This window comes from Artibeus jamaicensis, unplaced genomic scaffold, assembly GCF_021234435.1.
Source record: "Artibeus jamaicensis isolate MK-2021 breed Jamaican fruit bat unplaced genomic scaffold, CSHL_Jam_final contig_387, whole genome shotgun sequence".
Classification (NCBI taxonomy): Eukaryota; Metazoa; Chordata; class Mammalia; order Chiroptera; family Phyllostomidae; genus Artibeus; species Artibeus jamaicensis.
This window is the reverse complement of record NW_026521812.1, coordinates 40,132,328-40,159,093: the sequence shown is the minus strand read 5'-3', so window position 1 is coordinate 40,159,093 and position 26,766 is coordinate 40,132,328. Positions and strand designations below refer to the sequence as shown.

The 26,766-nt window shown below is 37.3% G+C and overlaps 1 protein-coding gene across 3 annotated transcripts in view; it reads left to right on the top strand.

Annotated features, from left to right (window-relative positions):
• The window catches only part of ZNF292 (zinc finger protein 292), a 104,227-nt gene extending 79,368 nt beyond the window's left edge, over nucleotides 1-24,859 (top strand). For 2 of the 3 annotated variants that reach the window (XM_037143836.2, XM_037143837.2), the window contains one exon: nucleotides 4,151-24,859. In XM_037143836.2, the coding sequence (XP_036999731.2) occupies nucleotides 4,151-11,281 (7,131 nt within the window). In that variant the 3' untranslated portion in view covers nucleotides 11,282-24,859. The remainder of the gene's footprint in view (nucleotides 1-4,150) is intronic. The other variant, XR_008391515.1, reaches the window with a different exon arrangement.
• Nucleotides 24,860-26,766: the final 1,907 nt, after the last annotated feature.

Here is a 26,766-nt window from a genome sequence, read left to right as displayed (position 1 = left end):
GTTCCTGCTGTACTCAGTGAGTTTTCTAAGCATCTTTATCAGCAATATTTTGAAATCTATCTAATAAGTTGACTATCTTCATTTTGTTTAGTTCTTTTTCTGGGGTTTTGTTCTGTTCTTTCATTTGGGCTGTATTTTATCTCCCCAGTTTTGCAGTCTCCCTGTATTTGTTTCTGTGTATCAGGCAGAGCTGCTTTGACGCTCTGTTTTTAGCACACCTGTGAAGTTGTAACAGCAGAGCCTTAGGTAATCATCACGGTTGGGCATCCAGCTTCACCACTTTGTGGCATTGTAGGAGGGTGGGTTGGTGAGGGTGTAGTACCACTGCCTGGCTTCTGACAGCTTGCCTGGCACTCTTCCCATTTCTAGTGGCTTCACCCATATGCACCTGACACCATTTTTAGCTGCTGTCCTGATTGGTTTCTAGAATAGGTGGGTTTGTGTACATTGTAGGACTGTGTAGTCCCTTTAAACAGAAACTGGCAGTTTCTTCTGCTACTCCAGCCCCCAGTAGTTTATATATCTGTAAGTTGTGAGGCTTTATCTTTGTGGCACTGGACCCTGGCTGTACAGTCTCTCATGGGCCTGGGATCACTCATTCCCAAGGTGTCCCTCCCAATTTTTATTTACCACATTTGAATGTGGGTTTGCCCATTCTGCTGCTACCACCTCTCTGTGCCACCCTGCATCTTCTCCACCCTGGCTCCCTGGCTCTGCATCTCTTCCTCCTATTCATCTGGACGAGTGTCACTTCTAAAAATCTGCGGTTGTTAATCTTCTGGCAGTTCTGGGTGTTTTTTGTTTTAAAAAACAAGTTAGTTGTGGTTGCATGAGAAGGCTTAAGTGTGTCTACATGCGCCTCCATCTTGACCAGAAGTCTATCTTCATATTATTCCTCCTGAGATAATTTCACTTTAAGGTGTAAAGAACAAGAATTAATGTTTCTACTGTCCTGTTTTTCTCTATCCATGTTAACTCCTTATTTTTTGTTTTATATATTATAATGCTTCAGATTAAAAAAATAAACTGAGAATGATAAGTTTCTTAGGAAACTACTCTGCAGTTTAAATATGTTCTGCCACTATTTTTTATCTAACTCGAGCAGCATCGTAAAGTAGAAAAAACTGGGAACTAAAAGTCAGACAAACTGGGTATAAATTTTGACTTGCCATTGACCACCTGGTAACTTCAGCCACTTTGGATTTCATTTCTTAATCAAAAGAATAGAGAAAGTTAAGTAAAAGTGACTGTCCTTCTTCAGCCTTACACCCCACTCAAAAGAACACCATGTTGAGAGGGGGGGAACTTGATTAAAAGCTACACATTAAGGTAGCTATTTAAATTAAATAAAATGTAAATTTCTTTTTTCAGTCACAATAGCCATATTTTAGATGTGCGATTTCTCCATGTAGGTAGTGACTACCATATTGAACAGCACAGATAAAGAACATTTCCATCATATCAGTTCTGCTGAGTATTGCTTTTCTAGAGACTTTAGGTTCAGAAGGGAAGCACATAAAAAAGCATTTAAAAGCATGAATATATGGTTTTCAGAACTGTGGATACAGACCAAAATATATATTTATTATATCACAAGTTAGTATCAAGACACATGAGAGAATGGCATATTTGCAGAACTATAGTTTCCTCAGTTATACCTGGAAATGTAGGCTATTTCAGTATAGGTAATGGTAAAAGATGAGCTCTGGCTGGTGTAGCTTAGTGGATTGAGCACCAGCATGCGAGCCAGACGGTCGAGGTTCAATTCCCAGTCAGAGCACATGCCTGGGTTGTAGGCTAGTTCCCAGCAGGGGACACATGAGAGGCAACCATCCATTGATATTTCTCTCCCTCCCTTCTTCTCTTCCCCTCTAAAGATAAATGAATAAAGTCTTTAAAAAAAGATTTATATTTTTAAAAAAAACTTTGAAAAAAAATAAAGTTGGGCAAGTTGAGACGTGGGTTAGATTCAACCTTTTGTATTCCATGCTTAGTTATATTTAATTCTGAAATACATAAGTAAGAATTTAAGAATTTGAAAGCAGAGTAAGGCATGATACTGTGGATAGCTAGAGAAAGGGCTAATGGGATGTGTATGGGGAACTAAATACCATCATGTAAATAAGCCTTGGGTAACTTTGGGTCAAGAAAAATACTAGGCAGCCCTGGCTGGTGTGGCTCAGTGGATTGAGCGCCAGCCCATGAACCAAAGTGTTGCCAGTTTGATTCCCAGTCACTGCACATGCCTAGGTTGCGGGCCAGGTCCCCGGGAAGGGGCGTGCCATAGGAAGTCACATGTTCATGTTTCCCTCCCTTTCTCTTTCCCTTCCCCTCTCTCTAAAAATAAATAAATAAAATTTTACCCCCAAAAAAGGATACTAGGCAGCCGAAAGAAAGGAATAGAAAAAGAAAGGATACCAAGGGTAAAACTTGAAATTTTTAGAAGCCTTCCTAGTGCTATGCAAGTACCAGAAATGGGGATTTGTCTATTCTTCCTTTAAATTGATACCACTTTACTTTTTGTTCCTGTGGCTCAAAAATGTAAGCTGGTGCTATCATTATTTTTATCAAATGAGGCTAGCAATTAAGTAGATTTCATGGACTAATTGTTTAATCACATGTATATATTTATGGAAAATTGTGATTTGAATATTAGCAACTTAATTTTTAATTATATAAAGTTGAAAACTCAGAATAAAAGAACTGATATGGTTTATTGTTTTTCTGGTGTTAATTTGTTAAGGTTTCAGATTTATTTACAACATAAAGATGTTTTTAAAGCAAATTCATTCTAAGCTGTTTGCCCTTAATGAGTTGAAATTAATTTTTTCATCCAGGAGCAGACAGTATTCAAATAGAAATGTCAGTTGTCTTCCTCTCTCAAGTAATTTTAGTTTCATTCTAAGCAGTAAGTAGATTTTTTCTTTTTAGCAGTTTATATCATCTCAGGAGAAAGGAATTGATGTTCATATTAGTAGCCCTTAGTGCATGTAACAGATAAAAAGTTTTCTGGCTCAAATCTGTCAATAATGATGCAAGTTTATATGAAAGCTAGAGAAAATCATATGGTTCTGTCTCTTTCCCAGTTGTCCTTTTCTGTCTCTTTTAAAAATAAGTTTCATATTGTCGTTTTGTCCTTTTTTTTTTTTCTTGGTCTTTGTGCCCTTCTTTTTTTCTGAAATCAATTCCAGTTCGGTTTCCCAGCCTCCTTCCCTCACTTTCTTTTTGGCCCACAAATCTAAGCTTCTGTGTTAGTAAATATTTTCTTTCTTTCTTAATGTACAAAAATGTAGATCCTATCAGCTTTTTTGACTTACTTTCTTTTCTTGCCTTTTGATCTTATACCATGCATATTTCATTCTCATAAATATGGCCACATCTTTTTACTGACTTATTTTTCATATATTTATGTTCCCTTTTAGACTTTTAAAACCCATTTTATCTTCACTACATGTTTCTTTCCAATGATTCTTATATTCATTACTGCTATCTTATAATAACAGCTCAAGATGCTAATTCAAAAGGAAGAGTGTTTATGTCTCCTCCTTCTCCTAATTTCTTAAGCTGGCCTGAGGTAGGTAATTTGGCATTCAATTTTCCGATAGAATTAGTCTCCACTGTTAAGGAGCAAATAACTTTATTTTGTTACAAGTGAAAATCTCCTTTCATTACTCAGGAGATAGGGACATTCTCAGTATTGCAAATGAGATAAAAAGACTTTGTTTCAGAAGGGTTATAAATGCAAACTTAGGAAATGAGATATGTGATAAAGTCACTAGCATTTATTAATCACTTACTATGTGCCAGACATTATACCAAACTATACCAGCAATTTTACAAAGTTTTGCTGTTTTGATCATTTATAAGTGGAATATGAAAAAACAAAGAAGTTAATAACTTCCCAGTTTGTTAGCTATTAAATAATCTTGGCTGCCAGTGCTTATGCTTTTGCTGCTATTATATATAGTTCTTCTCACACACACACATACACACACACCAGACTGAGCCACAATGGTATAAAGAAGCATCTTTTCATATATTGCCTTTTGGAAAATTTGAGAAAAGAAAACCTCAGTTTTAAATTACTAAATTAACAGTCTCCATTGATTAGTGTATATTAAGTTAACATTTTCTTTTTGATTTTTCACAGACTGAAGGGGCTGGACTTGCTACCTGTATAGAACTATGTGTAAAAGCTCTTCGCTTGGAATCTGCAGAAAATACTGAAGTGAAAATATCTATTTGCAAGACCATTTCATGTTTGTTACCTGATGATCTGGAAGTTAAACGTGCTTGTCAGCTGAGTGAATTTCTTATTGAACCTACAGTAGACGCATATTATGCTGTGGAAATGTTGTATAACCAGCCAGACCAGAAGTACGATGAAGAGAATCTTCCAATACCAAATTCTCTACGCTGTGAGCTCTTACTTGTATTAAAAACACAATGGCCCTTTGATCCAGAATTCTGGGATTGGAAAACCTTAAAACGACAATGCCTTGCATTAATGGGGGAAGAAGCATCCATTGTGTCTTCAATTGATGAACTAAATGATAGTGAAGTTTATGAGAAAGTAGACTACCAGGAAGAAATTAAAGAAACTTCTGTGAATGGACTTACTGGTGGAATTGGTGCTAATTCTGGCCTTCTTAGTGATGAAAAGCAGAAGAAGAAGGAGATAAAACAGTTAAGAGAGAGGGGGTTTATATCTGCTAGGTTTCGGAATTGGCAAGCCTACATGCAGTATTGTGTGCTATGTGACAAAGAATTCCTTGGTCATAGAATAGTACGACATGCTCAAAAACATTACAAAGATGGGATTTACAGTTGTCCCATATGTGCAAAGAACTTTAATTCTAAAGAAACTTTTGTCCCTCATGTCACGTTGCATGTTAAACAGTCTAGTAAAGAGAGACTAGCAGCTATGAAACCGTTAAGAAGATTGGGAAGGCCTCCTAAGATCACAACTACCAATGAAAATCAGAAGACTAATGCTGTGGCCAAGCAGGAACAGCGGCCTATAAAAAAGAATAGCCTCTATTCAACAGACTTTATAGTATTTAATGACAATGATGGTTCAGATGATGAAAATGATGACAAAGATAAATCTTATGAGCCAGAAGTGATCCCAGCCCAGAAACCAGTACCTGTCAATGAATTTAATTGCCCTGTAACTTTTTGTAAAAAGGGCTTTAAGTACTTTAAAAATCTAATTGCTCATGTAAAAGGGCATAAAGATAGTGAAGATGCCAAGCGCTTTCTTGAAATGCAAAGCAAAAAGGTTATTTGCCAGTACTGTAGGCGGCATTTTGTAAGTGTTACTCATCTCAATGATCACTTACAAATGCACTGTGGCAGTAAACCATATATCTGTATACAGATGAAATGTAAGGCCGGTTTTAATAGTTATGCAGAGCTCTTGACCCACCGAAAGGAACATCAAGTCTTTAGAGCAAAGTGTATGTTTCCTAAATGTGGCAGAATTTTTTCAGAAGCTTACTTACTATATGATCATGAAGCACAGCATTACAATACCTATACTTGTAAGTTTACAGGTTGTGGTAAAGTGTATCGTTCTCAGAGTGAGCTAGAAAAGCATCTGGATGATCACAGTACTCCTGAAGAAGTGCTGCCTCCAGAACAGCTTAATTCATCTGGAGCTTCTGTTCAGTCTACCAAAGTGAATCAGAACTCAGAAGGGAACACTGAGAAAGAAATGTCTATGCTTTTTTCAGAAAACACAGGCAATACCCTATCAGCAGATAGAGGTGATGCATGGGAGAAAAACAAGGCAGAATCACCTGTGGCCAAACAAGACCAGATTTCTGCTGCTGAGCTCAGGCGTGCTGATGAACCATTGTCAAATGGTTTGGAAAACCTTGCTACTACTCCACTGCTGCAGGCCAGTGAAGTAGCTGTATCCATTAAGGTATCCCTCAATCAGGGCATCGAGGATAACTTTGGAAAGCAAGAAAACTCAACTGTGGGAGACACCAGTTCATCACTGGTCACAAATCTACGTACAGTAGTTGAGGATTCTTGTAATGATCTGTGTCATCCAGGTTTCCAGGAGAGAAAAGAACAGGACTGCTTTAATGAAGCCCAGGTTACTCAAAATTCTTTAGTAAATTCAGAAACCCTCAAAACAGAAGAACTTTCCCCACAAAACTTAGAGAAACAAGTGAACAACTTGATGAACTTTTCTGTGCAAAATCAGGCAGGATTTCAAAACAGTTTGTCAACATCTAAATTTGAATGTGGAGGTAATGTTAAAACTTCGTCCAATCTTTGTAATTTACCTCTAAAGACATTAGAAAGTATCACATTTGTTCCACCACAGCCCAACCTAAGCAGTTCTTTAGGAACTCCATCAGTGCCTCCAAAAGCGCCAGTTCAGAAATTCAGTTGCCAGGTTGAGGGATGTACTCGAACCTATAATTCTTCACAGAGTATTGGGAAACACATGAAGACAGCACACCCTGACCAGTATGCTGCATTTAAAATGCAGTGCAAAAATAAGAAAGGTCAGAAATCTAACAACTTAAATGCACCAAATAATGGAAAGTTTGTTTATTTTTTGCCATCACAGGTGAGCAGCTCTAACAATGCATTTTTTATACCACAGACCAAAGCCAATGGGAATCCTACTTGTTCAGATCAGTTGCAAGACGTCTCATCTTCCATTTTTCCAGCTCATTTAGCCACTGTGTCAACTCCACTGTTACCCTCAGTGGAAAGTGTCATAAATCCAAATATACCTTCTCAGGATAAAAATGAACAAGGTGGTGGTATGTTATGTTCCCAGATGGAAAATTTGTCTAATACTACCTTGCCAGCACAAATGGAAGATCTAACCAAAACAGTTTTACCTTTGAATATTGACAGTGGCTCAGATCCTTTCCTCCCTTTACCTGCAGAAAGTAGTTCAATGTCTCTCTTCCCTTCACCAGCAGATAGTGGAACCAACTCTGTTTTTTCCCAACTGGAAAATAATTCAAATCATTTTTCCTCACAGATTGAGGGAAACACCAATTCCTCCTTTCTCAAAGGAGGCAATGGTGAAAATGCAGTTTTTCCCTCACAAGTAAATGTTGCAGATGACTTCAGTAGTACCAGTGCCCAACAGTCTGCTCCTGAAAAAGTTAAGAAAGACCGTGGGCGGGGCCCAAATGGGAAGGAAAGGAAACCGAAGCACAATAAAAGGGCTAAGTGGCCTGCAATTATCAGAGATGGAAAATTTATCTGTAGCAGGTGTTACAGGGCTTTTACCAATCCCAGATCTCTGGGTGGACACTTATCTAAGAGATCTTACTGTAAACCACTGGATGGAGCAGAGATTGCTCAAGAACTTCTACAGAGTAATGGACAGCCTTCTCTTCTTGCCAGCATGATTCTCTCAACAAATGCAGTAAATATGCAGCAGCCACAACAGTCTACCTTCAATTCAGAAGCATGTTTTAAAGATCCATCATTCCTGCAACTTCTTGCTGCTGAAAATCGTTCAACATTTTTACCAAATACATTTCCTAGGACTGGTGTGACTAACTTTAGTACAGGTGTTAGTCAAGAAGGAAGTGAAATTATTAAACAGGCTTTGGAAACTGCTGGCATTCCTAGTACATTTGAAGGTACTGAAATGCTTCCTCATGTTCCAGCAAGTTGTGTCTCAGATGCAGCACAAGTAAATGCAACAGTGATACCAAATCCAGCAGTGCCACCACCCCTGTTGCAGACTGTATGCCACCCTAATCCCCTGCTGACAAACCAGAATAGACCACCAAACTCCAAAACTCCCTCCGTTGAGGAATGCAGCAGTTTGCCTGTTTTTCCAACAAATGACTTACTACTAAAAACGGTTGAAAATGGTTTGTGCTCTAGTACATTCCCTGATTCTGGTGGGCCATCACAAAATTTTACCAATAATAGTTCACGTGTTTCAGTTATCAGTGGTCCTCAGAACACAAGGTCCAGTCATTTAAATAAAAAGGGGAACAGTGCTTCTAAGAGAAGAAAGAAAGTTACTCCTCAACTTATTGCACCTAATGCTTCCCAAAACTTGGTAACAAGTGACTTAACAGCAATGGGACTTATAGCAAAGAGTATTGAAATACCAACTACTAACCTTCATTCAAATGTAATTCCAAATTGTGAACCTCAGGGTTTGGTGGAAAATCTAACACAGAAATTAAATAATGTTGACAATCAGTTATTTATGACTGATGTGAAAGAAAACTTTAAAACCAATGTTGAGTCTCATACAGTGTTAGCTCCTTTACCATTAAAAACCGAAAATGGTGATTCCCAAATGATGGCTTTGAATTCATGCACAAGTTCAGTAAATTCTGACTTGCAGATTTCTGAAGACAGTGTCATACAAAATTTTGAAAAGACTCTTGAAATTATTAAAAGTGCTATGAATTCTCAAGTTCTTGAGGTGAAAAATGGATCTCAGGGTGTTGGTGAAACATCACAGAATGCTCAAATAAATTATACCATTCAACTTCCTTCAGTGAACACTGCACAAAATAACAAATTACTTGGTACTTCTCAGTTTTCCTCCCTCATGGGTGTCATGCCAGCAAAAAGTAACGTTCCTCAGTCTGAAGTATTACATAAGGAAGATCAAATGCAGGAAATTTTAGAAGGGTTACAGAAATTAAAATTGGAAAATGATCTATCCACTCCAGCAACCCAATGTGTACTAATAAATACGTCAGTGACACTGACTCCTACTCCTGTTAAATCAATTCCAAATGCTACAGTTGTTCAGCCAGTTTCTGAAATGCTAAATAATATTCAGTTCAGTGACAAAGTTAATAAACCCTTCGTGTGTCAAAACCAAGGCTGTAATTACAGTGCTATGACAAAGGATGCTCTATTTAAGCACTATGGTAAAATTCATCAGTACACTCCAGAAATGATTCTTGAAATTAAGAAGAATCAATTGAAATTTGCTCCATTTAAATGTGTAGTACCTACATGTACGAAAACATTTACAAGAAATTCTAATCTTCGGGCACACTGTCAGTTGGTACATCATTTTACAACGGAGGAAATGGTAAAGTTAAAAATAAAAAGACCTTATGGAAGAAAGTCTCAGAGTGAAAATTTGTCAGCCCCACGAATACCACAAGTAAAAAGACAGCTAGTTATGACAGAGGAAAATAAAAGGGAACTCCAGTCTGCCGTGGAATTGGGGGCAATGAAGGAAAATGCTTTCAATAATACAGCAGTGATTCCAGAAAAACAACTTGTAGGCAAAAAAAGTCCTGAAAAAACAGAAAGTTCTTCACAGATGATTACAGTTATTTCAGAACAATGTAACACAAATTGTCTCACAAACATACAAACCAAAGGAAGGAAAATTAGAAGACATAAAAAAGAAAAGGAGGAGAAAAAACGTAAGAAGCCAGTTTCCCAGGCCCTTGAGTTCCCAACAAGATACAGTCCCTACAGACCTTACCGATGTGTTCATCAGGGTTGCTTTGCTGCTTTTACAATACAACAGAACTTAATTCTGCATTACCAGGCTGTACACAAATCAGATCTACCTGCATTTTCTGCAGAGGTTGAAGAGGAAAGCGAAGCTGGTAAAGAAAGTGAAGAAATTGAAACTAAACAAACTGTAAAAGAATTTCGATGTCAGGTGAGTGACTGTTCTCGAATTTTCCAAGCAATTACTGGCCTGATACAACACTATATGAAACTTCATGAAATGACTCCTGAGGAAATTGAAAGTATGACTGCTTCTGTGGATGTTGGAAAATTTTCATGTGACCAGTTAGAGTGTAAATCCTCATTTACGACATACTTGAACTACGTTGTTCATCTTGAGGCAGACCATGGAATTGGGATAAGGGGAAGTAAAACTGAGGAAGATGGCATATACAAGTGTGACTGTGAAGGCTGTGACCGTATATATGCAACTCGGTCTAATCTCCTTAGACACATTTTTAATAAGCATAATGACAAACATAAAGCTCATTTGATTCGGCCAAGAAGATTAACACCTGGTCAGGAAAATATATCAAGCAAAGCAAACCAAGAAAAGACAAAGTCTAAACATCGGGGGACAAAACACAGATCTGGAAAGGAAGTAACCAAAATGCCTAAGACCAAACGAAAGAAAAAAAATAATATAGAAAACAAGAATGCAAAGATTGTACAAATTGAAGAAAATAAGCCTTATTCTCTGAAACGTGGAAAGCATGTCTATTCTATAAAGGCTAGAAATGATGCCTTATCTGAATGTACAAGCAGATTTGTGGCCCAGTATCCATGTATGATAAAGGGGTGTACATCAGTTGTTACAAGTGAAAGCAATATAATTAGACATTATAAATGCCATAAATTATCTAAAGCGTTTACATCACAACACCGCAATCTTCTTATTGTCTTCAAACGGTGTTGCAACTCACAATTAAAGGAAACTGCTCAGCAAGAAATTGATAAAAACGAAGTGAAGGAATCTGACACATGTGTATCAGAGAGCAATGATAACTCAAGAACAACTGCAGTTCCACAGAAGGAAGTTGTAAAAAGTGAAAAAGATGAAATGGATGAGCTAACAGAATTATTTATTACAAAATTAATAAATGAAGACAAAACAAGTGTGGAGACCCAAGCTCATACCTCTTCAAATGTAAAAAGTGATGTTCAGGAAGATAATCCCTGCCAGTCAGAAAAGCAAAAAGCAAGTAATTTGAAGAGAGTTAATAAAGAAAAAAATGTCTCCCAAAATAAAAAGAGGAAAGTTGAAAAAGCTGAACCAGCACCAGCAGTTGAGTTAAGTAATGTGCATAAAGAAGAAGAAACTGCTGTTGCAATTCAAACCACTGAGGAGCATCCTGCATCTTTCGACTGGAGCTCATTTAAGCCAATGGGATTTGAAGTATCATTTCTGAAGTTTCTTGAGGAGTCTGCAGTGAAGCAGAAGAAAAATACTGACAAAGACCATCCAAATAGTGGGAATAAAAAAGGATCCCATTCAAATTCAAGAAAAAATATTGACAAAACTGCTGTGAACAGTGGAAATCATATATGTGCTCATAAAGAAACTGAAACCTTTGTACAGTTTGCCAATCCATCACAGCTTAAGTGCAGTAACAATGTAAAAATTGTTTTAGACAAGACTCTGAAAGATTGCACTGAGCTTGTCTTAAAGCAACTTCAGGAAATGAAACCTACCGTCAGTCTGAAAAAACTTGAAGTACATTCAAATGATCCAGATGTATCTGTTATGAAAGAAATCGGTAAAGCCACAGGGAGAGGGCAGTACTGATAACTAATGTACTATAAATACATCATTTACAATTTTATTTTAAATAGAAAGTCATCAAGCATGCTAGAATCGTGAAACTTTTTTGTTATTTTTTGTAGACATGAATTAACCTGGCCAAAAAATAAAAATTAAAAACATGGCATTTTGTCATGTAAAACTTTTTTTTATCCCTATGGGACTTGAAGAATAGAATCAAAACTTCAGTTAATGTAAATATTGAGCTTAACCTCAAATTTTTATCAACCAATTGCCCTTTTTATGAACTAAAATGAATTATCTATGTGATTGATATGTTTCACCAGGTCACTGCTCATGTATAACAGTACTCTGTAGATATCTTTTTTGTATATATTTATTATTGTAAATCATTTGCTGCCACCAGCAGTGTGTAATTCTAAACTATTAAATGACACGTTTATATTTGGAATTTTAATTTTTAACTAAGTAATCAAGTTTTTAAAACTTTCATTGTTTTAAATTAAGGATTTTTGAACGAAAACTAGAAACTGCCATAGTTGATTGATTTTTACATAAAGCATTTATTTACAAGATCTCAAAATTACTTTTCTCAAAGTAGGCACGTTATAACAACACCTTGCTCTGCTTTGTAAATTTGCCATCCAGGATTTCAGGGTGGTATTCATGTGAAATTAAAGCAGATTCTTTAGCAGTTTCTTATAGTTACAGTCCCCCCCCCTCAGTGCTTCTAATTGGGTACATATAAATGATATGAGTCCCTGAAATATAACGGAAATGTGAATAAAGAATTTACATCAGAGATTATAAACATTTGGTATTAAAAACAATCTTTTGTGAATGTGATAGAAACTAGTAGTGTGGAGCAGTGTAAATATTTGAGGTGGTGATTTGTGAAGTAGCCCAGTATTGCCTTAAATAAAATCACATTTCATTTCTTGTTTTATACATGTGATCTTATAAGGGTTTGTTTTTCCATTTTCTGAGATTTATAGATTGGTGTATAGCTTTAAACTGTATAAACTTTTGTGGAAAAATTTTTTTAAACATTTTTATAAACCTTAAAATCGGTATCATCAAATCGAGCCCATCTTGTGTTTACAAAATGCAAGAGTCCTTAACATTTATAATTACATAGATGAAACACTTTCTATAAGGAAGTTGGATTTTTTGATTTTACTGTTTATAGATGTTAGATTGTACAGATTTGTCTGTATTTTCCCACCATATCTAATGATGCTTTTTTCATTAGATTGGTCTTCCAGAGCAGTATTAGTTGTTATAGTTGATTATTTTGGTTATTCAGTATATGGTTAGCTCTTAGAGTTTAGTTTTATTCACCGTATTTATACTGTGGATTCACAGCCACAGATAGAAGTTATTTCAGAAGCGTTTATGACCTTCTCATTTGAAGTCCAACTAAAATCAGTACTGGAAACAAAACATCCTTTCAAATTGACTTGTTTCTGTTTGCCATAAATGGTAGAATTGATTTTTGACTTTGTGTTTGTTATAAACCAGTTGCATTCACAATATTATTAGCCTGAGATATTGATGAGATTGTGATAGTATGAAAATGTGTTTATTCCCTGTGCAACATCAGATTTGCAGGAAAAATGAAGCACTTAACATTAACTGAAATTGCTGGTACTCTGAATAAACTAGCAGGTGTTACAGTTTTCTTTTTAGGGCCTAATTGGTTATATTGAATAGTTGGTTTTACCTCCTTAAGGTTTATTACCAATATGCATAAAACTTGATACATTAAAATCCCTATCCTTTGGTAAATCCATTGTTATTTATTAAAATAAAAGTTCTTATGGGTGATAAATACATGTTTTTTTCCTAAGTTAACAATAACTTAACTTTGAGTAATTGTAATATTAAACTTTTGTTAACAACTTATGTTTTCGTACAGTTTTCTTCAAAGATGATCTAGCTCTTAAAGGTAGGCATTTGGCAAAACTGCCCTATATATAGTGCAGTAGCAAGTAGGTTTATTTCTGATGAATTTAGTGACAAACCGCTGTTAAGTGAAAATGCCAATGTGTTGGGGCTTTTCCTTTGCTCATTTAACATAAAATTGACCACTAGACATTTTTGTAACTGTTCTCCTATATGTTAGGGAAAAGAGTTTGCCAACATTGAGTTAAATTTTTTACGTTTGGGTTCTGTATGCTAAAAGTTATTATGGAAGAGTGGGCTTTTTAGCATGGAACAGAAATCAAATTATGGCATAAAAATAAATATGAATTTATAGAATAGCATGTTGGTAAAATTTGATATGGAATGTAATGCCTAAGTATTAAAAAAGAATCATAAATTATATATTTTTCATGGTATACTTTTTCTCAGTCATTTGTGTTGAGATACATTTTTCCTCCAGCCTAAATTTACCTGAGATTTCATCATTAAAAATTTGTGTTTTCTCCCTCTTCCAAATCCCCTAAAATTTGAATCTGCAGATCACAATGTGTTATTTAAAATCATTGTGTTGAGTGAAATATAACAGTTTGGGAAATTTTTAGCAGTGTTAAATTCAGCATTGTTAAATTCTAAAGAGATGGGCAGAGGTAGAGTTTTAACAAGGCAAGTTTGATTATTAGGTTAGTACATACAGTTGCTAAAGCTGTTGAGATAAAAGTACATGAAGAGTACAGCTAGCAACATCAAAGGAAAAATGCTATTTTTTTTTTTATGGGGGAAGGTTAGCAGTTACAGAAGTCTTGTTAGATAAGATGGGTCTTGACAGATGAATGAGTAGACATCAGAAGGTCAGAGGGGAAAAAGAAATCCTAGCTGTGGAGGGATGCAAAGGGACACAGTGCGTTTGTGGTATTGCAAGTGGTCCGTGTGGAAAGGCAGTTGGAAAAGCCAGTGAGGCAGATGGGCCATGTGATTAAGGTTCTTATGTTTGCCATATTAGTCTTTATCTTTTATGTGTATGTGGTTACTTAGTGCATTTAAGTTGAACAATTTGATCAGGTACCGATTTTAGAACGCTAATTAGCTGTATAAAGAGGATAAATTGGGTAAGTTGGAGATTAAAATCAGAGAGACTTGAAATAGTCCACTCAAAAAATTATGGGAGCCAGAAGAATGTTAATGGGCTTGAGAAAGAAACTAATGGATGTAAGAGGTGTTAAAAAGCAGAGCAGTAAGGCAGCCCTTTTCAAAATCTTTATTGTGGTGAAATCAGAGGTTTGGAAGGTGAGATCTATATCAAAGTTTTTAAATATTTGGGTATATACCTCTAAATTAGTGTTCTAAGGAACACACTTTGGGGAAATGATCTAAAAGGGCACTGACTCAGCCAGGATGGGTAATCAGCAGGTGTGCACCAATGTGGCTGCATTACCTGTTTACAAATGGTAATTCTGACTGGTCAGTTTATTCATTCCAGTTGATTGACTGTATTGATAATGTTTTGAATATCACCCGGCATTTAAATATTAAATGCCAACTAAGTGCGCTTTGATTAAATTTTAATCTCTTTAAAGTCCCTGCCTATTTCTCCACTTACACCTACTTCCCCTTTTCCCAGTGTTTCCATCTCTCTGAACATACACCAAGCTACATCTGAGAGTCTTCACTCATATTGTCTCCTCAGTTTGGAATGTTTATTCCTGTGTTTGTGTGGCTGACTCCTTATCTATCAGTTCTCAGCCTAGATGTCACCTCGTCAGAGAGATATCCAGGTAGCTCTATAATAAAGTTTCACATGCCCATTCTCTATAAGTGTTTAAGAGTTTTATATCTACTCATTTATTATCTGTGCCATTCAATACTACCATTCAATGAACAAAATGGTATTTCCCAGTGGTCTTCCTCAATCAAGGTATCTCTCATGTCAGGGGTCTTTTCCTCATAAGTAGGAGTCCTATACCTTGTAATCAAAATCTCTTACTTAAAATTCTTGGATTCAAGATCCTCTTTCTCTAGTCACAAATGTTTTTCAGCACATCTGGAGATATTTCCATTAAAAAATTACACCTTATCACAGCTAATCAGTTAATCCTACCACTTGCCAGCTTGGGTCCTCAGTTTGTTTAGCTTAGAAATTAGATCTCACTTTTATGCACACTTCTTTGCTAATATCCTGAAAGCAGGCTGCTCTCTGTGATGACCTAGAAAAAAAATCTCAAAACCTGTCTACTTGAGCAGTTGAAAGGGAAAAAATTATTTTACCAGGCAGGGTTATCTAAAAACTGCATGGCAATTTTTCTGTGGTTATATTGTAACTAACTTCCATGAGCTTAGATGATTTATACACTCCATCACTTAATATTCCCACTCTCTTCATCTGAATATCTTTAAATCACATTTTGCTGAGAAAATACAGAAATTTTATGGGAATTTTCTCAACTTTTCAACCACCAGATTTACAAACCGATTCATATCTGCACTGTTATTACAAACCAGCTCCTCACAGGGTCTGGATCCCATGCCCCCTCACCTCAAAACTTTTAATTAACTTTCCCTGTTTCGTCAACTTTCTTTTACTATATATCCTTTCCGAAAGCTTATAAATATGCCATAGTAGCTTCTATTCAAAGAAGGGGCTGCCTTTTATTTGGTCCCCATCATAGCTAATCTAAGTTGCCTACTCAAAACACCCCATTTCTTCACTTGTGGTTTGGTGCCACTTTATATGCCCCTTCAGCTACCCTGTAATTGATCTTGTCCAGATCACCAGTCTCTTCATGGTGCCGTGTCTGTAGGTTCATTTTCCTGCCTTTACTCACTGCCCGAGGTGCTTTTGATAGGGTCGATTGAAATAGTCTCTTGGTTTTGACATTTTCTCTTTTAGTTTTCCCATTATGCTTTTGGCTCCATCACTGGCTCCAACTCTAGTTTCTCTCCCAGTACCTGACCTTTGGGTTCATTGTGTATGTCTCCTCTCTTGGGATGGTTTAGTCTATTCTATGGAGTTTGGTATTGTCTCTGAGATCAGACTTTTCCTAAGCTTCTCAAGCCTTTTCAGGCTTGTCTCACTCATAGTTAAACATATCACATCCAAATCATTGTATTGTTCCCACCCTGCCTTCAGTTTGTTCCTCTCTCAATATTCTCTATCTGGATAAGTGAAGTCAGTACCTGAGTTTCTCAATTGATATTCTTTAATGTTATAGTAATCAATACATGTACTTACCCTGTGTTTGGTCACAATTATAGTTATTTCTCCATTGTAAGTAAAAGGAGCCCTTCTCTTCATGTCTCATCCAAATCACTGTTATTTTTTGTGAAGACCACTATAATATTCCCCTTACAGAGTTTATTCTAGAATATTACCCACCTGGCAGCTAGGTTGATTTCTTGTTTAGTATTTGAGGTTGCATGGCTCAGGAATTCATTTATTATCTTCACACTGCCCTTGAATAAAATGTGGCTTGGGTTTTTTACTGTGATTCCTGCCTTCCTAAGCATATTGTGACTCTCCTTTGTTCATTGTGTTCTAGCCACATTGGTTTCTTTTGACTTCCTCAAACCATCCTAGGTCTTTCCCTTCTCAAGGCCCTTGCGCTAGCCCTTCTGCTTGGAATGCCATTTTCTCAACTCATTCTTCAGGTCTTAGACTTCTAGCTCCATGACTGATTACTCCATTACAGCACTGAATTGCTTTTCAAAGACAGCATTTATCACAAGTTATCATTGCTTTTTCTCCCTGCTTTATTTTTTCTTTTTACTCCCACCCCCAATTATTGACCTATAGTTTGCGCAAGGTCAAAATCCTTTCTGGTTAGGTCACCTACCATTCTATGTCAAGAGCCTAGTCCAATACCTTGGATAATAAGTATTAATTTTAAAATTTTATTGAATGCTTAAATGGGAGATGAAGTGAACATAATTCTGACTCTTGGAGCTCAGAGTCTACACAATCAATATAAGGGGATTATAAGGATGTATAATAGAGTGAGAATATGATGCTATGTGGTCTGTGGTAAAGGAAAGCAATTAAGAAGGAGAGGCTGGTGAGGCAGAGGAAACTATGCCAAGGTAAGTTCCGATAGGAATAGCTTTTAAGGAAAGGGCCAAAAGCTGGTAAAGAGTTTAGAGTGAATGAGGAAAGGTAAGAGCCAGGTCACAGTATTTTAGATCTAGGGTTCACATTTGAGTTGTAAGCAAAAGAATGAGATTCTTAACACTTGGAGTTTAGAAGTTCACTGTGATGAGGGAGCATTCCAGTGGGGGTTCAAAAACAGGAAGGCTGTCTAAGCCATCCAGGGAGCAGTGGGCACTGTCGTGCTGGCTAAAGGAGAAAAGTGGACAGCCTTGAGAGATTCTAGAATATTTGGCAAGACTTGGTCATTATGGAATGAGGGGAAGGGGGGAAGTCCAGAACATTTCCATAGTTGAAGAAATCCTGTTTATTCAGGCAGGTGAGGCTGAGCAGCAGTACTGTGAGTTGGATGGTTGCCTGGGGAAAGAGTCTGTAGAAAAAAATGCAGGGCTTAACTCTGAGCAAGTGGGTATTTTAAAGTACATTCAAAGAAGTGGGGAAATTGTGAGACTAGCAGGATGGAAAAATTTTAAGGAAGTGTGTTCAATTCTGTCACGTTATGCTAAGATAAGGATTGTAAAGTATCCTTTGGATTTAATGGTAGGAAAGTGATCAGGACCTTTGCAGTTACTTAGTTTGAATGGAAGCCATTTTTAGGAGTATAGAGAGCAAGTGTGTAAACACCTATTTTTGAAATAATTGTTGCGAAGGAGAGAAGATAAATTCAGGGGAGTATCGTAACCAGTTTTTAAAATTTTAGGCAAATAGCATATCCAAATGCCAATGAGAAGGATTTGGTAGGTAGGGGTTAAGGTGAGAGAAATTGCGTATATTACAGAATACTTAAGTTTCCAGCTTGGGTAATTGTGAATGGTGATGCTGTTTACCATGGTAGTAGAGAAGTAATGCGGTTGAAGTAAAGGTAAGGTAAGTGTTGAGTTTGAGGTACCTCTGGGTCATGAAGGCAGAGAGGTATGGTAATCGGTTTCTTTATAGGGGTCTGAAGTTTAAACTCCTTGAGGACAAACATTCTTTTTCTTTTATCTCTTAAGCATTTAGCCCAGAATCTGAGCTATAGTAAGAGCTTAATACATTTGTTAGAACTGAAAGAAGCAGCAAGGATGTAGTGAAGGATGGATTGCAAGAGAAGAACCCCAAGGAATAGCAACACTTAGTGTGCAGGGGGGAAATTAGCAAAGAAAACTCAAGAAGAAAGGGTTAGGTGAGAATGGTAAAGGAGGTAAAGTTATGGAGCATTATAGAGACCAGAAGAGAGAATGGTAAAGTGTAGATGGGCGTACCAAATATGCCCATCTACAAATATGCCTATACCAAATACGCCTATAAGACTAAGAAAAACAGGCTAGTAAAATTAACCATTGCTAGCCACTTTAGAGAAGTTTTAGTGGCTGTTTGTCCAATTATGTTCAGTTGAATGGTGAATGAGCTCACCAAGGAAATGAAGGCAGTGAATTATTTAAGTATCTTGCTCTAAAGAAAAGGAAATGTGTTAATCCCTGACCATAGTTGGAGGTTTTTAAAGTTAGTCTTGAACATTTGTGAACTCGAGAGAGGTACCCATTAAAAAGAGCTCAAAGTTGAAATGGAGTCTTTGATAGAGCCCAGTCCCAAGAACATAGGTTGGTGGAAGTATCAGCATTACAAAATAGAAAGGAACTTTCTCTTAGACTAAGTCTGTTAAGTAGAAATGGTGAGCTCCTTGTGATGAAATTTTTTAAAAACCTTCCCAACAGCAAGCCTTGGAAGATTAGGAAATCAAAGTACAAATGATGCATTTGTACTTTGAGGCATGAGATGAATGGAAGAGGGAGCTAAGTAGAAGATATACAGGAATTACTGGTGAATGTTCAAGGTTCAGTTGACCTATCAGAGCATAACGTGGCACCGCATGATTATGTGACATCCAGTTGTGTTCCTTGGCTTGAATAGAGGAGGAAGAGGTTGCATAGTCCTAGTATGGGAATTGGGCCAGTGAACTGAGTCCAGTTAGGATTAGGAAACAAAGCCAGCACAAAAGGGGAGTGGCCAAGGGACTGGAGGTCTCATGGTGTCAGAGGGAGGGTATAATAGAAGGCCAAGAAATGGGCATTAAAGCATCAGAATTAGAAGATCTTAGGAGTAATACAGCTTGCAGTATCTGGAAACAGCCAGAGAAGTAGATTGCTGAATTAAAATGTAAATGAAGCTGGTTGGAGTTGAGAAAGTTAAAGAACTTTTGTCTTAATTTATTGGACTGCACACAGAAGATGAGTCCAACAGAAACGATTAGGAAGACCAACTGTGAGAGTGCCTCCTGGCTGTGTGGTGCAGGCAAAGAATTTGGGGAAGTTTCAGAGTATCTGCTTGGCCAAACAGCCTTGGGAGATACAGGTTAGGTTTACATTAAGTTGCAGAATATAAATTTATGAAGCAGCAATGGGAGCCCTTTTTAAGGAGCACAATGAGCAGAATTGAAAGGTTTCCACAGATTAAGTTGGAGAGGGACTAGAACAGGATAATTATAGATAGTAGAAAGTCATATATTGTGGCCAAGGGGAGAAATAAGCTTTGAATACTTGAAGGCCAGAAGTACAGTCATAAGTCTACATTTAGACTTAACAGGAATCTGCTATATCTAGCTTTCCCTGGCCTAGGTCTCATGTATCAAATATGCAAATGTTGTAACATTTAGTACTTGTTGGCTGCTACTGTGTGATAGGCACTGCTAAGAACTACATGTTTCCATATATTCTGAAACCAACTCTTAAGACTTAGGTACTCTTAACCTTGTAAGATGAGGAGAGAGGTATGTGACAGCTGAGAGTTGGAACCAAGTAAACTATCAGCTCTTGTGCATGCCTTGATTTGGGAAGCATCGATAGCCAAGTGACGTAATGGATGGCTTGGTTCCTTTAGCTAGAATTACACTGTACAAAGTGTCTGGCTACTGAAGGACCCCCCCAGGTAATTAGAAAACAGTATTAAGAGAGAATTTATAGATGACTTTTAAGACCCACATTTATGTTTTGTTAACAGTTTAATACCGGTTTTACAACTTGAACTTCTGGAGCCATGAAAGAGGTAACTGTTGATGAAGGTAGGGAGCACAGATACGCAAAGGGCTCACTGCTGCAGACATTCACTGCAGTTGTGTACTCTTAAACCAAAGAAACTAAGGGCAAAAGAACTGAGCAGCAATTGTGGAGAGATTGACTAGGTTCTCACCAGCTCTCTCCACACACTAGTCTGTTGTGTATTGGGAGCACTATCATTGAAACTTGTAATCACAGGTTTGTTTGCTGCCATCTTAGCTACCAGGTGCTTGTGTTCCCCCAAACAGCTATGGGTGTGGCAAAAGAATGTTCTTAGGAAGACAGGGGCTTTAGTGCTACCATGCCTGGATCCCTTAAATACTCCCGTCCCCTGGGTAAGTTGGAGAAGAATGGGCATCGGTGATAACAATAGCCCTCATGTGCCAAGTCCCTGTATAGAAGCGAGGTATCCAAGAAGTCTGCACTTTTGAGGACACAGTGGGTTTAAACTATTAAGGAGCAGATCACACCAGGAAATTCTTCATTAGAAACAGGTACCTATGAGTTATCTCAAGGGGAGTGCCCCTTGCCCTTTGCCAAACAGAAGTACCCCCTTTTATATTGGATACTTCAAGATGTTAACACCTAGACACTTAAGTATGGAACGGGGGATGGAATATGCCAGGAATGGATCGATCTCTTATTTCCGGTACACTGGCAGTCAATAAAATCCAAATGTTCAAACAACTAAGTCATTTTAGTAGTACTTGTTTGCAACTTCTAACCCTAAAAAAAAACCTACTTAGCTGGATAAACTCATCACATTATTTGAAAATTTAAAATCCAACCTTGATGTATGTACTCAGTCCAGTTATGGCTACTTAAAACTGGAGTACTACAAAGTTTTCACTCAAGTATATGTGTCCTCAAAGGGAATGTTATAAACCCATAATGACAGGGGGGTGTTGAGATTTAAAATGTAATTAACCTATGCACCATGAGAATAAGAAAATTAGGAACCCTAATTTATAGATAATTACATGAGGAACGTGGGTTGATACCACCAAACCTACAATACAGGAATCCTGGTTCAGAAGGCTTTCTCTGCTGCCCTCCTGGTAGAAGGTATTGATTGCCATTCAAAGCAGGATTAGGGTGTTGTGTTGGGATTACCTGGGGAAGTTGCAACTAGGAGAGGCAGTGTGATGTACTTACTTTAGTAACTAAGGTGAGATTGTAAGTTCTTTCACATTTCATGCCATACATTGATGTCTAAATTTTTTTTAGAATGTAGTTTAGTTTGTAACAGTGTAAAATGAGAAACTGAAGCAACTCGAGTTTATTCCAATAAAATCTTGGTCCCACACCACCACCTAGCTAAAGTAGAAGAGACAAAAGTATGAAAGACAACAAACAGCTGCTTTGCCAAAGTGAACCAGAACTTTCTGCTTGGTAATGTTGTGGGCCTTTCCAACACACGATCATGGTTGTGTGTAATCCTAGACATTTTCACTGTGTTTCTCTTGCTCTCTACTCACTCTACAAGGACAGAAAATCTGAATTTTTTTATTTTAAAACTATAGGCTGGGATGCTTGGCTATGTGGGGGTAGGAGAGGTTTCCTACTTTTTTCCATTTCACTGACTAAGCAATAACTGAATGCAGCTTTTATCAGAAGTACACCATTGAAGAGCCAACATGACCCAGCAGACCCTTCAAAATTTGGAGCTCACTGGAGCAGCAGTTACAAAGGGCTGAGTCCCAAGATCCTGGAAAGTAGGTTTGGGGAGCTCAAGAGTGAATTCTGGTTTTCTCTAGTAAGAACTGTATAATATTTAATAATTATGTTTCACACACTGCTTTGAGCTCCTTACATGTCGGCTCACTCAGTTACAATCATGGAAGCAGCGGGCATTGGAGTTGATTGTCACAGAGCTTTTAATTAGAGACCTGGCTCATCTAAGAAATCCATGTGTTCTTGGGCTAACAATCCCTAGGATACTGCTTGAAGGAAAACTTACCGTCACAATACCGTGTGTGTGTGTACTTCCAGCAGAGTAAGCAGACATTGTTCTAGATTCATAATCTTGCCAGAATGGGAAGAAAGATCATGTCACCATTTTAATTTAGTAATCTCTTCTGTGTGTCAGTCCTGTTACTATGTTGCTTTTCCATCTTTATAAGAGGCTGTGTTTACATTGGCTTCACCAAAAAAATTAGGTGTACTCCTTTTCAGGAAACAGGTATGAATGTTTTATTCAATAAATATTCAGATGGTTTTTATGTCTCACAGAGCTTGTTTTAAAATTAGGTCATTCACTTGTAGCTAGCCAGCATCTGTCTTTCTGAGTTAAGGTTTGTCAACCTTTTCCGGAAGGAAGTTGGTCTGGGAGTGAAATTGGAGATGCACGATTAACTCACGCTGCATATAAAATCAGTTTATAAGTAGATGTGAGTGTATATAAAGCTCATCTGTTTCATAGGCCTTCAAATTGGTGCTCAAGACACAACTGCACGGGGGTGAGAGGCCACAAGGTGGCAAGCTAACACCAGAAATGAATGTGTAGCTGAGACCTGGAAATCAAGTGAGAAATTGCCTTCATATTTTTTATTTATAGTGGGTGTGGGCTAATTTTTGGTGGTCACTTATATTTTTGAATACTTGTAATCTACCTGAATAGTTATTGAAATACAGTTTTAAAAATTGGGAGGACTGTGATACATGGTTACAACTACTGAACAACTGTTTAAATGGAAGCAGGCTAGAGCATTTGTATGAATTACACATAGTTTTAACTTTCTCCAAAGCACCAATCAAAAATCTTGTTTTGACAAGAAGGTAGTCACACTGCTACCTCTACATGCAAAAGACACTTGTTTATTTTTAGCTGGGCACATTGCCATCCCCAACAAAATCAGTTAATACCTAGTTGTCTAATAAGGCAGGTTTTTTTTTTTTTTTAATGGATGTAACACAGTTACATGACACCAGTATTCCAAAGATCTTTGCGACAATTTTGTACAGGAAATCTCTGGAAGATTAGATTTGGAACTTAAAAAAAACTGACAAGTCAATTTATCATCCTGAGTTGTCTGATTTATAAGTATGTTAAAATATTTCTTCCAATTTCAGAATGACTTTAGTTAGTACAACAGTTTTGCTGTAAGACTGAATACATTGTTACTGAGCAACTATGGTGGGCTGAGCCCTGAGGGTATGATGAGGATGTGGCTCTTCCCTGCATTCAAGATGTTCATAATTTAGAAGGGGATACAAATATATAAGCAAACAGTATAGGAATAAGCAATATAACGAAGCCTATTGTGGATTACAATAACATTTTTAAACTACCTTGTGATGACCACATCTCGTTTTCTTTTTAAATTCTTATTGATTTTAAAGGTGGGGGAGAGGGAAACATTGTTGTTTCACTCATTTGTGCATTTATTTCTTGATTTTTATATGTGCCTTGACCAGGGATGGAACCTGCAACCTGGGCATATTAGGATGATGCTCTAACCAGCTGAGCTCTAACCAGTCCAGCCAGGGCAGTAGCTAACATTTTTAGATAAACTTTGTATGCCAGTGCTTTGCATGGATTGTCTCATTTCATCTCTAACAAACGTATGGCACAGGTATTATTTATGTCTATTTTACATCAAAAGTTTGCTCTCTAGTAGAAATATTTGATCGAAGCCTTGAAATGAAATTAGAATTTCTCAAGGTGTAGAAAAGGAGAATGAAATCTCATAAAATAACCACCATACATATTACTATAATGTCTTGATTTAGTAAATCCTACTGTAACCAGTTGTGTGGAACTGCCTAAATTAGTCATCATCATGTGATGTTTTATTTATCGTACATGAATTTTTTTTATAAAAGTGGTTTTCTATTAATCAGATCTTTCTGTGGTATCAGTTTTGTATAGTGATATACCCAAGACAAAGTCTTATTTTGCTGTTACCCAATATATGTTCTAGGTGTGAAAACTATATGGTCTTGAAGAGTTAAAAGGGAATGTGGAGGTTTTCTAGCTATACCTCTCATATAATCCAGGAATATCCACTTTTTCCTTTATTTTTACTGTTTACACTGTTACAGATGTCCCCATTCTCTTTCACCCCCCCCCCTTTGCCTGCTTCCACCCAGTTCCCAGTCCCCCTTCCCTCTGGCCATCACCACACTAGTCTGTGTCTGAGTTACCCAGTCCCTCCACCCCCTTCCCTCTGGCAGCCAGGAATATCCTTGATTATCTCTTTAAGTGTTAGGGGGTCTCACTACTTTGTCGAGCAATTTATTGTGGGGAAGTTCGGTTTAATAGACCATTTCCATATGAGGTAAGGATTTTTATCTCTTTGATTTTCAGCCATTGGTTTTACTCCTGAAACCTTGGAAAACAAAAAGCTATTCGTTTCAAGTGTTATGAAAATCACTTCTTATAAGTCTGCACACAAATGTCCACTAACAGGATTTAATTACTTTTGGTCAATAGGTTCATACTATACTTGGTTTATGTTAAGGTGGTGGACAGCTAAAACTCCAAGGATTTTATGTTATGAACTAATAGTCCCAGTCTTGTGTTGATTTTAAATCTTTTTTTAAAGGTTTTATTTATGTACTTTTAGAGGGGAAGGGAGGGAGGGAGAAAGGGAGAGAAACATCATTGTGTGGTTACCTCTCACATGGCCACCCACTGGGGACCTGGCCTGCAACCCAGGCATGTGCCCTGACTGGGAATCAAACAGGCCAGCCTTTGGTTCCCAGTCCAGCACTTAATCCACTGAGCTGCACCAGCTATGGCTGATTTTAAATATTGATGCAGAATGATTACTTGTTCCATTTTGCCTGACTTGATCTGAACAAAACTCTACTGAGATTTTTAATCATTGTTTTGTTTCTGTCATCCAACATCCTGGTCTCTCTTGTCTCTAGTAGATATGCCTTTTATGTCTTACAAATCACTAATGTGAATGTAGTCAGGAACTGATTTTGGCTACAAGTAAGAGACTAACAGATTACTTCATCAGGTAAGAATTAAGTTTTCTAACATAACAACCGAAACAAAATCATGAATCTCAGTGGGTAGATAGGACAATTGTGTAATAGCATCAGTGTCCTCAGGGGTTTCTATTACTTCAGAAGGTCCAGCTTCCATCCCCTAAATCCCTTCATGGTAGATGTTCACTGCACAAATGAAAAGATTCATGCATTTCTCAAAGTATGAATCAGTCTGGTCGTTTTGATATGAAGGGAATTACACTATCACCTCTACATGGGAAGGAGACTTGGAAATGAGGTTTTTTATAGCTGGGGCCATTACCCCTCCAACAGAATCAGAATTCTAGGTGAAAAGGAGGAAATACTGGGTGCCCAAAAGATGGACGAGGAAAGAGGAACACATTTTTTTCCAAGTAAGATTGAGCTCCTAGGTACGGAGACCTAAGTTGTAGGGATACAAGGATATAAAGAGATGAATGAGAGAAGATATTCGACTTAGCCCCAATCAGTAGTTTTAGCATCATCAGCAAGCAAATTAATATAACTAGGGGCAATCTTCTCAATTTGCTCACTTTTCACAAGAAGTCAAATCTCAAGTCACTGCATTTACTTTCATGTATACACTATAAATGAAGGCACTTGCTAACTTAGTGGTTAATATTCCTTTACTAATAGGATTAATTATTATTAATTTAGATAAAGACATTCTTCTACAAAAATACATGGAAACTGTATTGCTTAATATTTGTCTCTGGCCCTGGCTGGTGTACCTCAATGGATTGAGCGCAGGCCTGCAAACCAAACAACCATGGTTTCATTCCTAGTCAGGGCACATGCCTGGGTTGCAGGCCAGTTCCCAGCAGGGGATGCATGAGAGGCAACCATACATTGATGTTTCTCTCCCTCTCTCCTTCCCTTCCCTCTAAAGATAAATAAAATCTTTATTAAAAAAACATTTGTCTCTGGACACGATCTGCTGCACAGTGACTTTTTACTGTGAAGGATAGGATTCTAGATTCTAATTCAACTTTCTATTCTGTATAGGCAAATAGGTTCATCACTATTTCTGTATCATTCTGTGTGTGTAAACTCTGATTGTAGGCATTCATTTCTGAAAATTAAGATTAAAAATAAATTACATATGTTACTTTTCCCTGGACAACATTTTTCTTTTCCTTTTTAATAGAAATTTAAATCTCCATAGAGGGGAAGGGCCTGATACTTCACCTCCAAGTAGATGGGAATGTTGACCTATTTGGTTAACATCCAGAACTCATTCACTTTGCTTTCAAACAGGATATATGGTTCATTACAGTATTTTGTTTTTTAATTATGTTTTATTGTGCAATCAGTTTCCTCAATTTTCCCCATTAGTCCCACCACACTCAGCAATCCCACTCCCTCACACCATTGTTCATGTCCATGAGTCATGCATCTTAAGTTCTGTACTCCTTTTCTATACTGTACTTTATGTC